Source organism: Anopheles marshallii, chromosome 3 (assembly GCF_943734725.1).
Source record: "Anopheles marshallii chromosome 3, idAnoMarsDA_429_01, whole genome shotgun sequence".
Classification (NCBI taxonomy): domain Eukaryota; kingdom Metazoa; phylum Arthropoda; class Insecta; order Diptera; family Culicidae; genus Anopheles; species Anopheles marshallii.
Genome location: NC_071327.1, coordinates 63,895,311 through 63,913,751, shown reverse-complemented (window position 1 = coordinate 63,913,751; position 18,441 = coordinate 63,895,311). Strand labels below are relative to the sequence as shown.

Here is an 18,441-nt window from a genome sequence, read left to right as displayed (position 1 = left end):
TCCATTTTTTTTTTCAAAAGGTTCTGTTGGTTCAGTTCAACATGAAGTGCAAATGTTCCTCGAGATGAACGATATGTATTATACGTGGATTCTGAAGTGCAGACAGTGCCCGAGGTACGTTATTTTAGCGGACATATTATTTGATATAACCTGACATATTATTAGATATAATATAACGAGACATAGACGCTATAACCTGGGAAATCAGCGTAAGTTGAAACCGGGAGTAAACTTGTTTATACATAGTTAGTTACATAATTGTTACATAGTTGAATTCCTTCTCTGGACTTCATTTAATCAGCAAATCAGGCGCCTTTTTTTAAATACATTCAAATAATATGACTGAATAATAATAATAATAATATGACTGAATTAATAATATGTTATATGACAAAGGATGAGTATATTTGATTAATTGTTGACTTTTTTGCTTAGATTTTGTACTGCAAACTAACTCAGCTGTCAAATTTCCAAGAACCACTGATCTCCGAATCCGCGTATAAAAGAAACCGAGTATTTCAGGGACTGCCTGTAGCCGTTTTTTTTATTTGACAAGTTTAATACAGTTTGGTAAGTTTAACAACACGAGACGATTTAAATGTAAATTATTTAAATTTTGCTGTCCGTGCTTTATCGGAAAATATACATTTTTAGGTTTATAGTACAGCTGGCGGTATAGTACAGGTGGTAAAGAAATATTTCATGAAATATTTCGCCAAAATGTTTCAAATGCAACACAATAGCCTTGGAACGATCCAGTTTTGGTTGAGTTCTCCGAAAATTTCGATCACATCGTGCTGAGCGCCCTCTCACGGAATTTCGCTCTACTAGTGGAAAAGATTAAATCGAACATTTTTTCATTATACATATCAATATTATACAGTCTTTTCCCGAGTTCCTCGTATGTCGAGTTACGCGAATTCCAAAATTTTGACAATTCGTGTAAATTTGTACAGGCAGTCCCCGAGATACGTGGTTCCTCTTATACGCGGATTCGGAGATACGCGGTTTTTGGAAATTTGACAGCTGAATTATAGCTCAAAACTTCGAATTACGCGGAAATTCAAGATACGGGGATTTTTCCCGGGTTATAGCGTTCCGCTTTAATAGCGCTAGGGGACTTCCTGTACAAAATGTAATCGAGCCTTAAGCTACTAGAATCATTGTGAATAAAGCCGAATTTGATTCATACCGAAACCGCAAAAAGGTACGATATAATTTTCATAACTTTTTATAGAAATTCTTGAAATAAAGGGTAAAAATATCAATTTTGATTGTATTTCGGAACATGGAAATAAGTATTCGTTTCCTTTATACGATATTTAAACGATGTTTCAGAGGAAACTAGATATTCCCGTATATTCGAGGTACGTGGAATTCTATGGAACGCATTATCCGCGTATCTCGGGTATCGACTGAACATGAATATCGGTTCACAAGTTAACAAGTTTATAAGGCGGTTCAACTCCTTCGGGCGAAAAAATCAACAAACTGAAGTCAGCTTTAACTTAACTAACAACAACAATTCATATGCATTTTACCATAGGAGCACATGTAAGAAATGCAATTAACTGCAACTCTGAATGGCTATGAAACAGTATAGTAAAGTAAAATTCTAGTAGTTGTCAACAATGAGTTGACGAGCTCGAAGGTTCTACCTAGTCCGATAGCGCGCTGTTAATTTACCCATTCGAGCAGTTTGCTTCGTCAGGCTGTACCGTTCGCTCGTGTGTCCTAGAGGCAGTATGATGGTGTCCCAAAATACAACAAATAAAACTATGTTTTTTTATGATATTTATGCTTTAAATTGGTTTCAACTCGTTTAGCAACATTTACTGTCACCGTGGTGCATGTTCAGTGAAAGATTTTTCCTTCATTTTCCGTATAATTAAGCACTAAACAAAACGAAAATCGGCATACCACATAGACCCAATGTAAACATGTCAAAACTGCTCGAAAGGGTACATTAAGGACTGTCCTTAAATTTCCCTTAATTTACCTTTAAATTACCTATTGAAATAAGGGTGGTTTAAGGGTAATTTAACGAAATATGGCTTACTGGCTAGTCAAACCAGGCAAAGAAATCTTTAAAACTAGACGCCAGAGGGCATTCCATCTTGCTTAGGGAACTTTTAGTGTTAGTACATAGAAAGAAAAAGAGTGTACAGGATCGACCGCGATCCATCATGTCCATATTTATTCATAAATCAAGATAAATGCGTGGGTAATGCGTTTATAATTTGATTAAAGGCTGCGAGCGATGAGCAATGAGCGAGCTCTCCAGAACATTCTCCAGACATTTGCACTCGAGTTATACTCGAAAGAATACAATAATTCTATCCTCGTTGTAAAACAGAGTACGGAATAGTATATTCTGGTAATCCAAAAGCAAAGTCACCAATATTCGTGCTGGGAGCAATAGTAGTAATAGTTGGTAGTTATTATTTCTTAATACGAAACATAGTCGCGATAGTCTTGATAGTCTCCCAAAGTTTTGAAATCTCCAGCTCGACCAAGCCCGGGTCCAAGCCCATGAATATGCTCAGTATTGGAACCAGATTAGTCACAACTTGTGAAATTATTCTATCTAAGTATAAGAAACACGATACTTTATAATTAATGTATTTACACGTAGATTACGATTTATTCTAAATTGCATCACTTATCCCAAAATGGCAGACGCGACCTTAATACCAATATCCACCCATTTCTTCCAGTTGAATCCACGGCCTCCCATAGACTCAAGCGCAGCGAGCTCTTCCGGAGTCAATGTCAGTTCGACCTTTGCCTTGGCGGCGGCATCGTTGTTGGAAGGGGCAGCCGCGGCCTCCTCGGGCTGAGGCATGGCCTGGGACATCGAGATCACTGCGAACAGTGCGATCAGCACGAAAGCGAAGGCGAACTTCATTGTGATTGCTTGGTTGATTTAGGATAACTGTTACTAAGGCAACTGATAGCAGACTTTATCCTGAGGGTGTCTTTTATACTCTAATTAGTCTCATGAATAAGAAAATGACGCACAACAACTATATTGACGCAGCAGAATAAGTATTCTGGAAATCACAAGACTTATGGCAACTGTCCTATTTTGAGTTCATTCAACATTATTAGGAAAGAAATGGGATGTACGTCAGTTGATAAATAATTGCACAGTTGTTGTTGCAAACAAACAGATTTCAGATTCCATTTTTTTTTTCAAAAGGTTCTGTTGGTTCAGTTCAACATGAAGTGCAAATGTTCCTCGAGATGAACGATATGTATTATACGTGGATTCTGAAGTGCAGACAGTGCCCGAGGTACGTTATTTTAGCGGACATATTATTTGATATAACCTGACATATTATTAGATATAATATAACGAGACATAGACGCTATAACCTGGGAAATCAGCGTAAGTTGAAACCGGGAGTAAACTTGTTTATACATAGTTAGTTACATAGTTGTTACATAGTTGAATTCCTTCTCTGGACTTCATTTAATCAGCAAATCAGGCGCCTTTTTTTAAATACATCAAAATAATATGACTGAATAATAATAATAATAATAATAATAATAATATGACTGAATTAATAATATGTTATATGACAAAGGATGAGTATATTTGATCAATTGTTGACTTTTTTGCTTAGATTTTGTACTGCAAACTAACTCAGCTGCCAAATTTCCAAGAACCGCTGATCTCCGAATCCGCGTATAAAAGAAACCGAGTATTTCGGGGACTGCCTGTAGCCGTTTTTTTTATTTGACAAGTTTAATACAGTTTGGTAAGTTTAACAACACGAGACGATTTAAATGTAAATTATTTAAATTTTGCTGTCCGTGCTTTATCGGAAAATATACATTTTTAGGTTTATAGTACAGCTGGCGGTATAGTACAGGTGGTAAAGAAATATTTCATGAAATATTTCGCCAAAATGTTTCAAATGCAACACAATAGCCTTGGAACGATCCAGTTTTGGTTGAGTTCTCCGAAAATTTCGATCACATCGTGCTGAGCGCCCTCTCACGGAATTTCGCTCTACTAGTGGAAAAGATTAAATCGAACATTTTTTCATTATACATATCAATATTATACAGTCTTTTCCCGAGTTCCTCGTATGTCGAGTTACGCGAATTCCAAAATTTTGACAATTCGTGTAAATTTGTACAGGCAGTCCCCGAGATACGTGGTTCCTCTTATACGCGGATTCGGAGATACGCGGTTTTTGGAAATTTGACAGCTGAATTATAGCTCAAAACTTCGAATTACGCGGAAATTCAAGATACGGGGATTTTTCCCGGGTTATAGCGTTCCGCTTTAATAGCGCTAGGGGACTTCCTGTACAAAATGTAATCGAGCCTTAAGCTACTAGAATCATTGTGAATAAAGCCGAATTTGATTCATACCGAAACCGCAAAAAGGTACGATATAATTTTCATAACTTTTTATAGAAATTCTTGAAATAAAGGGTAAAAATATCAATTTTGATTGTATTTCGGAACATGGAAATAAGTATTCGTTTCCTTTATACGATATTTAAACGATGTTTTAGAGGAAACTAGATATTCCCGTATATTCGAGGTACGTGGAATTCTATGGAACGCATTATCCGCGTATCTCGGGTATCGACTGAACATGAATATCGGTTCACAAGTTAACAAGTTTATAAGGCGGTTCAACTCCTTCGGGCGAAAAAATCAACAAACTGAAGTCAGCTTTAACTTAACTAACAACAACAATTCATATGCATTTTACCATAGGAGCACATGTAAGAAATGCAATTAACTGCAACTCTGAATGGCTATGAAACAGTATAGTAAAGTAAAATTCTAGTAGTTGTCAACAATGAGTTGACGAGCTCGAAGGTTCTACCTAGTCCGATAGTGCTATGTTAATTTACCCATTCGAGCAGTTTGCTTCGTCAGGCTGTACCGTTCGCTCGTGTGTCTTAGAGGCAGTATGATGGTGTCCCAAAATACAACAAATAAAACTATGTTTTTTTTATGATATTTATGCTTTAAATTGGTTTCAACTCGTTTAGCAACATTTACTGTCACCGTGGTGCATGTTCAGTGAAAGATTTTTCCTTCATTTTCCGTATAATTAAGCGCTAAACAAAACGAAAATCAGCATACCACATAGACCCAATGTAAACATGTCAAAACTGCTCGAAAGGGTACATTAAGGACTGTCCTTAAATTTCCCTTAATTTACCTTTAAATTACCTATTGAAATAAGGGTGATTTAAGGGTAATTTAACGAAATATGGCTTACTGGCTAGTCAAACCAGGCAAAGAAATCTTTAAAACTAGACGCCAGAGGGCATTCCATCTTGCTTAGGGAACTTTTAGTGTTAGTACATAGAAAGAAAAAGAGTGTACAGGATCGACCGCGATCCATCATGTCCATATTTATTCATAAATCAAGATAAATGCGTGGGTAATGCGTTTATAATTTGATTAAAGGCTGCGAGCGATGAGCAATGAGCGAGCTCTCCAGAACATTCTCCAGACATTTGCACTCGAGTTATACTCGAAAGAATACAAGAATTCTATCCTCGTTGTAAAACAGAGTACGGAATAGTATATTCTGGTAATCCAAAAGCAAAGTCACCAATATTCGTGCTGGGAGCAATAGTAGTAATAGTTGGTAGTTATTATTTCTTAATACGAAACATAGTCGCGATAGTCTTGATAGTCTCCCAAAGTTTTGAAATCTCCAGCTCGACCAAGCCCGGGTCCAAGCCCATGAATATGCTCAGTATTGGAACCAGATTAGTCACAACTTGTGAAATTATTCTATCTAAGTATAAGAAACACGATACTTTATAATTAATGTATTTACACGTAGATTACGATTTATTCTAAATTGCATCACTTATCCCAAAATGGCAGACGCGACCTTAATACCAATATCCACCCATTTCTTCCAGTTGAATCCACGGCCTCCCATAGACTCAAGCGCAGCGAGCTCTTCCGGAGTCAATGTCAGTTCGACCTTTGCCTTGGCGGCGGCATCGTTGTTGGAAGGGGCAGCCGCGGCCTCCTCGGGCTGAGGCATGGCCTGGGACATCGAGATCACTGCGAACAGTGCGATCAGCACGAAAGCGAAGGCGAACTTCATTGTGATTGCTTGGTTGATTTAGGATAACTGTTACTAAGGCAACTGATAGCAGACTTTATCCTGAGGGTGTCTTTTATACTCTAATTAGTCTCATGAATAAGAAAATGACGCACAACAACTATATTGACGCAGCAGAATAAGTATTCTGGAAATCACAAGACTTATGGCAACTGTCCTATTTTGAGTTCATTCAACATTATTAGGAAAGAAATGGGATGTACGTCAGTTGATAAATAATTGCACAGTTGTTGTTGCAAACAAACAGATTTCAGATTCCATTTTTTTTTTTCAAAAGGTTCTGTTGGTTCAGTTCAACATGAAGTGCAAATGTTCCTCGAGATGAACGATATGTATTATACGTGGATTCTGAAGTGCAGACAGTGCCCGAGGTACGTTATTTTAGCGGACATATTATTTGATATAACCTGACATATTATTAGATATAATATAACGAGACATAGACGCTATAACCTGGGAAATCAGCGTAAGTTGAAACCGGGAGTAAACTTGTTTATACATAGTTAGTTACATAGTTGTTACATAGTTGAATTCCTTCTCTGGACTTCATTTAATCAGCAAATCAGGCGCCTTTTTTTAAATACATCAAAATAATATGACTGAATAATAATAATAATAATAATAATAATATGACTGAATTAATAATATGTTATATGACAAAGGATGAGTATATTTGATCAATTGTTGACTTTTTTGCTTAGATTTTGTACTGCAAACTAACTCAGCTGCCAAATTTCCAAGAACCGCTGATCTCCGAATCCGCGTATAAAAGAAACCGAGTATTTCGGGGACTGCCTGTAGCCGTTTTTTTTATTTGACAAGTTTAATACAGTTTGGTAAGTTTAACAACACGAGACGATTTAAATGTAAATTATTTAAATTTTGCTGTCCGTGCTTTATCGGAAAATATACATTTTTAGGTTTATAGTACAGCTGGCGGTATAGTACAGGTGGTAAAGAAATATTTCATGAAATATTTCGCCAAAATGTTTCAAATGCAACACAATAGCCTTGGAACGATCCAGTTTTGGTTGAGTTCTCCGAAAATTTCGATCACATCGTGCTGAGCGCCCTCTCACGGAATTTCGCTCTACTAGTGGAAAAGATTAAATCGAACATTTTTTCATTATACATATCAATATTATACAGTCTTTTCCCGAGTTCCTCGTATGTCGAGTTACGCGAATTCCAAAATTTTGACAATTCGTGTAAATTTGTACAGGCAGTCCCCGAGATACGTGGTTCCTCTTATACGCGGATTCGGAGATACGCGGTTTTTGGAAATTTGACAGCTGAATTATAGCTCAAAACTTCGAATTACGCGGAAATTCAAGATACGGGGATTTTTCCCGGGTTATAGCGTTCCGCTTTAATAGCGCTAGGGGACTTCCTGTACAAAATGTAATCGAGCCTTAAGCTACTAGAATCATTGTGAATAAAGCCGAATTTGATTCATACCGAAACCGCAAAAAGGTACGATATAATTTTCATAACTTTTTATAGAAATTCTTGAAATAAAGGGTAAAAATATCAATTTTGATTGTATTTCGGAACATGGAAATAAGTATTCGTTTCCTTTATACGATATTTAAACGATGTTTCAGAGGAAACTAGATATTCCCGTATATTCGAGGTACGTGGAATTCTATGGAACGCATTATCCGCGTATCTCGGGTATCGACTGAACATGAATATCGGTTCACAAGTTAACAAGTTTATAAGGCGGTTCAACTCCTTCGGGCGAAAAAATCAACAAACTGAAGTCAGCTTTAACTTAACTAACAACAACAATTCATATGCATTTTACCATAGGAGCACATGTAAGAAATGCAATTAACTGCAACTCTGAATGGCTATGAAACAGTATAGTAAAGTAAAATTCTAGTAGTTGTCAACAATGAGTTGACGAGCTCGAAGGTTCTACCTAGTCCGATAGTGCTATGTTAATTTACCCATTCGAGCAGTTTGCTTCGTCAGGCTGTACCGTTCGCTCGTGTGTCTTAGAGGCAGTATGATGGTGTCCCAAAATACAACAAATAAAACTATGTTTTTTTTATGATATTTATGCTTTAAATTGGTTTCAACTCGTTTAGCAACATTTACTGTCACCGTGGTGCATGTTCAGTGAAAGATTTTTCCTTCATTTTCCGTATAATTAAGCGCTAAACAAAACGAAAATCAGCATACCACATAGACCCAATGTAAACATGTCAAAACTGCTCGAAAGGGTACATTAAGGACTGTCCTTAAATTTCCCTTAATTTACCTTTAAATTACCTATTGAAATAAGGGTGATTTAAGGGTAATTTAACGAAATATGGCTTACTGGCTAGTCAAACCAGGCAAAGAAATCTTTAAAACTAGACGCCAGAGGGCATTCCATCTTGCTTAGGGAACTTTTAGTGTTAGTACATAGAAAGAAAAAGAGTGTACAGGATCGACCGCGATCCATCATGTCCATATTTATTCATAAATCAAGATAAATGCGTGGGTAATGCGTTTATAATTTGATTAAAGGCTGCGAGCGATGAGCAATGAGCGAGCTCTCCAGAACATTCTCCAGACATTTGCACTCGAGTTATACTCGAAAGAATACAAGAATTCTATCCTCGTTGTAAAACAGAGTACGGAATAGTATATTCTGGTAATCCAAAAGCAAAGTCACCAATATTCGTGCTGGGAGCAATAGTAGTAATAGTTGGTAGTTATTATTTCTTAATACGAAACATAGTCGCGATAGTCTTGATAGTCTCCCAAAGTTTTGAAATCTCCAGCTCGACCAAGCCCGGGTCCAAGCCCATGAATATGCTCAGTATTGGAACCAGATTAGTCACAACTTGTGAAATTATTCTATCTAAGTATAAGAAACACGATACTTTATAATTAATGTATTTACACGTAGATTACGATTTATTCTAAATTGCATCACTTATCCCAAAATGGCAGACGCGACCTTAATACCAATATCCACCCATTTCTTCCAGTTGAATCCACGGCCTCCCATAGACTCAAGCGCAGCGAGCTCTTCCGGAGTCAATGTCAGTTCGACCTTTGCCTTGGCGGCGGCATCGTTGTTGGAAGGGGCAGCCGCGGCCTCCTCGGGCTGAGGCATGGCCTGGGACATCGAGATCACTGCGAACAGTGCGATCAGCACGAAAGCGAAGGCGAACTTCATTGTGATTGCTTGGTTGATTTAGGATAACTGTTACTAAGGCAACTGATAGCAGACTTTATCCTGAGGGTGTCTTTTATACTCTAATTAGTCTCATGAATAAGAAAATGACGCACAACAACTATATTGACGCAGCAGAATAAGTATTCTGGAAATCACAAGACTTATGGCAACTGTCCTATTTTGAGTTCATTCAACATTATTAGGAAAGAAATGGGATGTACGTCAGTTGATAAATAATTGCACAGTTGTTGTTGCAAACAAACAGATTTCAGATTCCATTTTTTTTTTTCAAAAGGTTCTGTTGGTTCAGTTCAACATGAAGTGCAAATGTTCCTCGAGATGAACGATATGTATTATACGTGGATTCTGAAGTGCAGACAGTGCCCGAGGTACGTTATTTTAGCGGACATATTATTTGATATAACCTGACATATTATTAGATATAATATAACGAGACATAGACGCTATAACCTGGGAAATCAGCGTAAGTTGAAACCGGGAGTAAACTTGTTTATACATAGTTAGTTACATAGTTGTTACATAGTTGAATTCCTTCTCTGGACTTCATTTAATCAGCAAATCAGGCGCCTTTTTTTAAATACATCAAAATAATATGACTGAATAATAATAATAATAATAATAATAATAATATGACTGAATTAATAATATGTTATATGACAAAGGATGAGTATATTTGATCAATTGTTGACTTTTTTGCTTAGATTTTGTACTGCAAACTAACTCAGCTGCCAAATTTCCAAGAACCGCTGATCTCCGAATCCGCGTATAAAAGAAACCGAGTATTTCGGGGACTGCCTGTAGCCGTTTTTTTTATTTGACAAGTTTAATACAGTTTGGTAAGTTTAACAACACGAGACGATTTAAATGTAAATTATTTAAATTTTGCTGTCCGTGCTTTATCGGAAAATATACATTTTTAGGTTTATAGTACAGCTGGCGGTATAGTACAGGTGGTAAAGAAATATTTCATGAAATATTTCGCCAAAATGTTTCAAATGCAACACAATAGCCTTGGAACGATCCAGTTTTGGTTGAGTTCTCCGAAAATTTCGATCACATCGTGCTGAGCGCCCTCTCACGGAATTTCGCTCTACTAGTGGAAAAGATTAAATCGAACATTTTTTCATTATACATATCAATATTATACAGTCTTTTCCCGAGTTCCTCGTATGTCGAGTTACGCGAATTCCAAAATTTTGACAATTCGTGTAAATTTGTACAGGCAGTCCCCGAGATACGTGGTTCCTCTTATACGCGGATTCGGAGATACGCGGTTTTTGGAAATTTGACAGCTGAATTATAGCTCAAAACTTCGAATTACGCGGAAATTCAAGATACGGGGATTTTTCCCGGGTTATAGCGTTCCGCTTTAATAGCGCTAGGGGACTTCCTGTACAAAATGTAATCGAGCCTTAAGCTACTAGAATCATTGTGAATAAAGCCGAATTTGATTCATACCGAAACCGCAAAAAGGTACGATATAATTTTCATAACTTTTTATAGAAATTCTTGAAATAAAGGGTAAAAATATCAATTTTGATTGTATTTCGGAACATGGAAATAAGTATTCGTTTCCTTTATACGATATTTAAACGATGTTTCAGAGGAAACTAGATATTCCCGTATATTCGAGGTACGTGGAATTCTATGGAACGCATTATCCGCGTATCTCGGGTATCGACTGAACATGAATATCGGTTCACAAGTTAACAAGTTTATAAGGCGGTTCAACTCCTTCGGGCGAAAAAATCAACAAACTGAAGTCAGCTTTAACTTAACTAACAACAACAATTCATATGCATTTTACCATAGGAGCACATGTAAGAAATGCAATTAACTGCAACTCTGAATGGCTATGAAACAGTATAGTAAAGTAAAATTCTAGTAGTTGTCAACAATGAGTTGACGAGCTCGAAGGTTCTACCTAGTCCGATAGTGCTATGTTAATTTACCCATTCGAGCAGTTTGCTTCGTCAGGCTGTACCGTTCGCTCGTGTGTCTTAGAGGCAGTATGATGGTGTCCCAAAATACAACAAATAAAACTATGTTTTTTTTATGATATTTATGCTTTAAATTGGTTTCAACTCGTTTAGCAACATTTACTGTCACCGTGGTGCATGTTCAGTGAAAGATTTTTCCTTCATTTTCCGTATAATTAAGCGCTAAACAAAACGAAAATCAGCATACCACATAGACCCAATGTAAACATGTCAAAACTGCTCGAAAGGGTACATTAAGGACTGTCCTTAAATTTCCCTTAATTTACCTTTAAATTACCTATTGAAATAAGGGTGATTTAAGGGTAATTTAACGAAATATGGCTTACTGGCTAGTCAAACCAGGCAAAGAAATCTTTAAAACTAGACGCCAGAGGGCATTCCATCTTGCTTAGGGAACTTTTAGTGTTAGTACATAGAAAGAAAAAGAGTGTACAGGATCGACCGCGATCCATCATGTCCATATTTATTCATAAATCAAGATAAATGCGTGGGTAATGCGTTTATAATTTGATTAAAGGCTGCGAGCGATGAGCAATGAGCGAGCTCTCCAGAACATTCTCCAGACATTTGCACTCGAGTTATACTCGAAAGAATACAAGAATTCTATCCTCGTTGTAAAACAGAGTACGGAATAGTATATTCTGGTAATCCAAAAGCAAAGTCACCAATATTCGTGCTGGGAGCAATAGTAGTAATAGTTGGTAGTTATTATTTCTTAATACGAAACATAGTCGCGATAGTCTTGATAGTCTCCCAAAGTTTTGAAATCTCCAGCTCGACCAAGCCCGGGTCCAAGCCCATGAATATGCTCAGTATTGGAACCAGATTAGTCACAACTTGTGAAATTATTCTATCTAAGTATAAGAAACACGATACTTTATAATTAATGTATTTACACGTAGATTACGATTTATTCTAAATTGCATCACTTATCCCAAAATGGCAGACGCGACCTTAATACCAATATCCACCCATTTCTTCCAGTTGAATCCACGGCCTCCCATAGACTCAAGCGCAGCGAGCTCTTCCGGAGTCAATGTCAGTTCGACCTTTGCCTTGGCGGCGGCATCGTTGTTGGAAGGGGCAGCCGCGGCCTCCTCGGGCTGAGGCATGGCCTGGGACATCGAGATCACTGCGAACAGTGCGATCAGCACGAAAGCGAAGGCGAACTTCATTGTGATTGCTTGGTTGATTTAGGATAACTGTTACTAAGGCAACTGATAGCAGACTTTATCCTGAGGGTGTCTTTTATACTCTAATTAGTCTCATGAATAAGAAAATGACGCACAACAACTATATTGACGCAGCAGAATAAGTATTCTGGAAATCACAAGACTTATGGCAACTGTCCTATTTTGAGTTCATTCAACATTATTAGGAAAGAAATGGGATGTACGTCAGTTGATAAATAATTGCACAGTTGTTGTTGCAAACAAACAGATTTCAGATTCCATTTTTTTTTTCAAAAGGTTCTGTTGGTTCAGTTCAACATGAAGTGCAAATGTTCCTCGAGATGAACGATATGTATTATACGTGGATTCTGAAGTGCAGACAGTGCCCGAGGTACGTTATTTTAGCGGACATATTATTTGATATAACCTGACATATTATTAGATATAATATAACGAGACATAGACGCTATAACCTGGGAAATCAGCGTAAGTTGAAACCGGGAGTAAACTTGTTTATACATAGTTAGTTACATAGTTGTTACATAGTTGAATTCCTTCTCTGGACTTCATTTAATCAGCAAATCAGGCGCCTTTTTTTAAATACATCAAAATAATATGACTGAATAATAATAATAATAATAATAATAATATGACTGAATTAATAATATGTTATATGACAAAGGATGAGTATATTTGATCAATTGTTGACTTTTTTGCTTAGATTTTGTACTGCAAACTAACTCAGCTGCCAAATTTCCAAGAACCGCTGATCTCCGAATCCGCGTATAAAAGAAACCGAGTATTTCGGGGACTGCCTGTAGCCGTTTTTTTTATTTGACAAGTTTAATACAGTTTGGTAAGTTTAACAACACGAGACGATTTAAATGTAAATTATTTAAATTTTGCTGTCCGTGCTTTATCGGAAAATATACATTTTTAGGTTTATAGTACAGCTGGCGGTATAGTACAGGTGGTAAAGAAATATTTCATGAAATATTTCGCCAAAATGTTTCAAATGCAACACAATAGCCTTGGAACGATCCAGTTTTGGTTGAGTTCTCCGAAAATTTCGATCACATCGTGCTGAGCGCCCTCTCACGGAATTTCGCTCTACTAGTGGAAAAGATTAAATCGAACATTTTTTCATTATACATATCAATATTATACAGTCTTTTCCCGAGTTCCTCGTATGTCGAGTTACGCGAATTCCAAAATTTTGACAATTCGTGTAAATTTGTACAGGCAGTCCCCGAGATACGTGGTTCCTCTTATACGCGGATTCGGAGATACGCGGTTTTTGGAAATTTGACAGCTGAATTATAGCTCAAAACTTCGAATTACGCGGAAATTCAAGATACGGGGATTTTTCCCGGGTTATAGCGTTCCGCTTTAATAGCGCTAGGGGACTTCCTGTACAAAATGTAATCGAGCCTTAAGCTACTAGAATCATTGTGAATAAAGCCGAATTTGATTCATACCGAAACCGCAAAAAGGTACGATATAATTTTCATAACTTTTTATAGAAATTCTTGAAATAAAGGGTAAAAATATCAATTTTGATTGTATTTCGGAACATGGAAATAAGTATTCGTTTCCTTTATACGATATTTAAACGATGTTTCAGAGGAAACTAGATATTCCCGTATATTCGAGGTACGTGGAATTCTATGGAACGCATTATCCGCGTATCTCGGGTATCGACTGAACATGAATATCGGTTCACAAGTTAACAAGTTTATAAGGCGGTTCAACTCCTTCGGGCGAAAAAATCAACAAACTGAAGTCAGCTTTAACTTAACTAACAACAACAATTCATATGCATTTTACCATAGGAGCACATGTAAGAAATGCAATTAACTGCAACTCTGAATGGCTATGAAACAGTATAGTAAAGTAAAATTCTAGTAGTTGTCAACAATGAGTTGACGAGCTCGAAGGTTCTACCTAGTCCGATAGTGCTATGTTAATTTACCCATTCGAGCAGTTTGCTTCGTCAGGCTGTACCGTTCGCTCGTGTGTCTTAGAGGCAGTATGATGGTGTCCCAAAATACAACAAATAAAACTATGTTTTTTTTTATGATATTTATGCTTTAAATTGGTTTCAACTCGTTTAGCAACATTTACTGTCACCGTGGTGCATGTTCAGTGAAAGATTTTCGCTTAATTTTCTGTTTAATTAAGTGTTAAACAAAACAAAAATCGGCATACCACATAGACCCAATGTAAACATGTCAAAACTGCTCGAAAGGGTACATTAAGGACTGTCCTTAAATTTCCCTTAATTTACCTTTAAATTACCTATTGAAATAAGGGTGGTTTAAGGGTAATTTTACGAAATATGGCTTACTGGGTAGTCAAACCAGGCAAAGAAATCTTTAAAACTAGACGCCAGAGGGCATTCCATCTTGCTTAGGGAACTTTTAGTGTTAGTACATAGAAAGAAAAAGAGGGTACAGGATCGACCGCGATCCATCATGTCCATATTTATTCATGAATCAAGATAAATGCGTAGGTAATGCGTTTATAATTTGATTAAAGACTGCGAGCGATGAGCAATGAGCGAGCTCTCCAGAACATTCTCCAGACATTTGCACTCGAGTTATACTCGAAAGAATACAATAATTCTATCCTCGTTGTAAAACAGAGTACGGAATAGTATATTCTGGTAATCCAAAAGCATAGTCACCAATATTCGTGCTGGGAGCAGTAGTAGTAATAGTTGGTAATTATTATTTCTTAATACGAAACATAGTCGCGATAGTCTTGATAGTCTCCCAAAGTTTTAAAATCTGCAGCTCGCCCAAGCCCGGGTCCTAGCCCATGAATATGCTCAGTATTGGAACCAGATTAGTCACAACTTATGAAATTATTCTATCTAAGTATAAGAAACACGATACTTTATAATTAATGTATTTACACGTAGATTACGATTTATTCTAAATTGCATCACTTATCCCACAATGGCTGAAACGACCTTAATACCAATACCCAACCATTTCTTCCAGTTGAATCCACGGCCTCCCATAGACTCAAGCGCAGCGAGCTCTTCCGGAGTCAATGTCAGTTCGACCTTTGCCTTGGCGGCGGCATCGTTGTTGGAAGGGGCAGCCGCGGCCTCCTCGGGCTGAGCCAAGGCCTGGGACATCGAGATCATCGCGAACAGTGCAATCAGCACGAAAGCGAAGGCGAATTTCATTGTGATTGCTTGGATGATTTAGGATAACTGTTACTAAGGCAACTGATAGTAGGCTTCATTCTGAGGATGTCTTTTATACACCTCTGGTCAGACGGATAGCAAATAATGAAGCTCTGCCACTTTATTTGCGCAGCAGTGTATCTGTCCCTGAAAACACGGGCCGAATCGTTAGTGTGCTGGATTGCATTTGCTCAAAATTTGAGAAAAACAATCTTCGGAAGCGATTCAGCAAGGGAATCTTTGTCCAGTTGGTGTGCTTTGTGTGAACAGATTTGGAAACGTCTTTCCATTTCCTAGATTCTAGAACCTTCAGGATCACTAGAAACAATGTGAAACATGTTTACGTTCTGGCCTTAATAATGTTTTCGTACTCTGCTACATTCCAGATGCAATTTTTAAACACTCGTAAGAGTTGAACTGCGTATTAGTTCCGGACAGTTACGTGTAGGACTGAGAACGATAACAGCTTGTGAAAAACATAAGCAAGTGTACTGACTTCTTCTTGGCTATCTGAACGATTAACTAGTTTATGCTAGTAATAATTTGCTTACTAGAGCCATAACTTTGCCTATTGGTGTTGGAATCTGAAACAGCGGCGTCTGTCCCGCTACCCCAGACATATCGAACATGTGATATGCGAAATCTTTCATTCGGCTTACAAAGGAGTATCAAAAACTTCATCTGATTTGTGACATGAAACAAAGTTCAGCTTGTATGTCTCCAAAATAGGGTGTGATGAAGCCCGTTGGAAATGATTTCACATTCAAAGTGGCCCGCAAGAAGGTTCATGCATGAAAATCGGCCCACCAGCTAAACTGGGTTTGATATCCAAGCTCTACCCCATTGGGTTATTCAGAAGGTAGTTCAGCATGGATTGTTGAGGTGAAAATACTCTGTTCAATTTCAAAGAGCATCGAAACGAATTTGTCTTCAGAGTATGACTGATCGTGCCAAGAATTCCAGCCTGTTTATTTTAATATAACTGACCGCGGAACAATCCGGTTAGGATCGCACTTTTATTACACTGCTCGTTGCTGAGATCAGCCCACGACATGACCACTACTTACGTCTTGAAGAACAGCGGTCCCTTTGTTCCTATCTTCAAATGATGCTTCGTTTGTTCCCGGTACTGTCCTTTTCAGATTTCGTTACTGTCCTTTTATCGCGATATTTTTTCTTATTGTTCTTGTCTTTGTGTACCCGTCTAGCATTTTAAAAGTCTCACACATTTTCTCTATGAGCACCTTTGTAGGACGAAAATATCATGTCATTATGAATCTAGACTGCATCTTCTGATGCTATTTAGTAAGGTAAACAAACTAAACTGTTCTTTCAATATTTGGGAAAACCCCTCATTGAACTAGAAGACAAACAGGTTCAAAAGCTTATGTTTCTTTTTATTGCTATTTTACTCTTAAATGTTTTTCAGAATGACAGAACCCACTTTAACAGCAACGCCCAACCATTTCTTCCAGTTGAATCCACGGCCTGCCATTAGGGTTTCTAGTTTAGCGAGATCTGCCGGGTTTATATCGACCTCGACCGTACTCTTAACACTCGATTTATCGTTGGAAGGAGCAGCCGCGGCCTCCTCGGGCTGAGGCATGGCCTGGGACATCGAGATCACCGCGAACAGTGCGATCAGCACGAAAGCGAAGGCGAACTTCATTATGATTGCTTGGTTGATTTAGGATAACTGTTACTAAGGCAACTGATAGTAGGCTTCATTCTGAGGATGTCTTTTATACACCTCTGGTCAGACGGATAGCAAATCATGAAGCTCTGCCACTTTATTTGCGCAGCAGTGTATCTGTCCCTGAAAACACGGGCCGAATCGTTAGTGTGCTGGATTGCATTTGCTCAAAATTTGAGAAAAACAATCTTCGGAAGCGATTCAGCAAGGGAATCTTTGTCCAGTTGGTGTGCTTTGTGTGAACAGATTTGGAAACGTCTTTCCATTTCCTAAATTCTAGAACCTTCAGGATCACTAGAAACAATGTGAAACATGTTTACGTTCTGGCCTTAATAATGTTTTCGTACTCTGCTACATTCCAGATGCAATTTTTAAACACTCGTAAGAGTCGAACTGCGTATTAGTTCCGGACAGTTACATGTAGGACTGAGAACGATAACAGCTTGTGAAAAACAAACTCAAGTGTATTGTCTTCTTCTTGGCTATCTGAACGATTAACTAGTTTATGCTAGTAATAATTTGCTTATAATAGCCATAACTTTGCCTATTGGTGTTGGAATCTGAAACAGTGGCGTCTGTCCCGCTACGCCAGACATATCGAACATGTGATATGCGAAATCTTTCATTCGGCTTGCAAAGGAGTATCTAAAACTTCATCAGATTTGTGACATGAAACAAAGTTCAGCTTGTATGTCTCCAAAATAGGGTGTGATGAAGCCCATTGGAAATGATTTCACATTCAAAGCGGATCGCAAGAAGGTTCATGCTTGAAAATCGGCCCGTGAGCTAAACTGAGTTTGATATCCAAGCTCTACCCCATTGGGTTGTTCATAAGGTAGTTCAGCATGGATTGTTGAGGTGAAAATACTCTGTTCAATTTCAAAGAGCATCGAAACGAGTTTGTCAGCAAAGAATGACTGATCGTGCCAAGAATTCCAGCCAGTTTCTTTTAATATAACTGACCGCGGAACAATCCGGTTAGGATCGCACTTTTATTACACTGCTCGTTGCTGAGATCAGCCCACGACATGACCACTACTTACGTCTTGAAGAACAGCGGTCC

The 18,441-nt window shown here is 37.8% G+C and overlaps 2 protein-coding genes across 2 annotated transcripts in view; both read right to left on the bottom strand.

The window, feature by feature from the left end:
• Nucleotides 1-18,441, bottom strand: part of LOC128713002 (uncharacterized) — a 148,650-nt gene that overhangs the window by 107,520 nt on the left and 22,689 nt on the right.
• On the bottom strand, nt 15,440-15,685 carry LOC128710823 (uncharacterized). Its single transcript, XM_053805675.1, has one exon. The coding sequence runs from the start codon at nt 15,683-15,685 to the stop codon at nt 15,440-15,442; it is 246 nt and encodes an 81-aa protein (XP_053661650.1).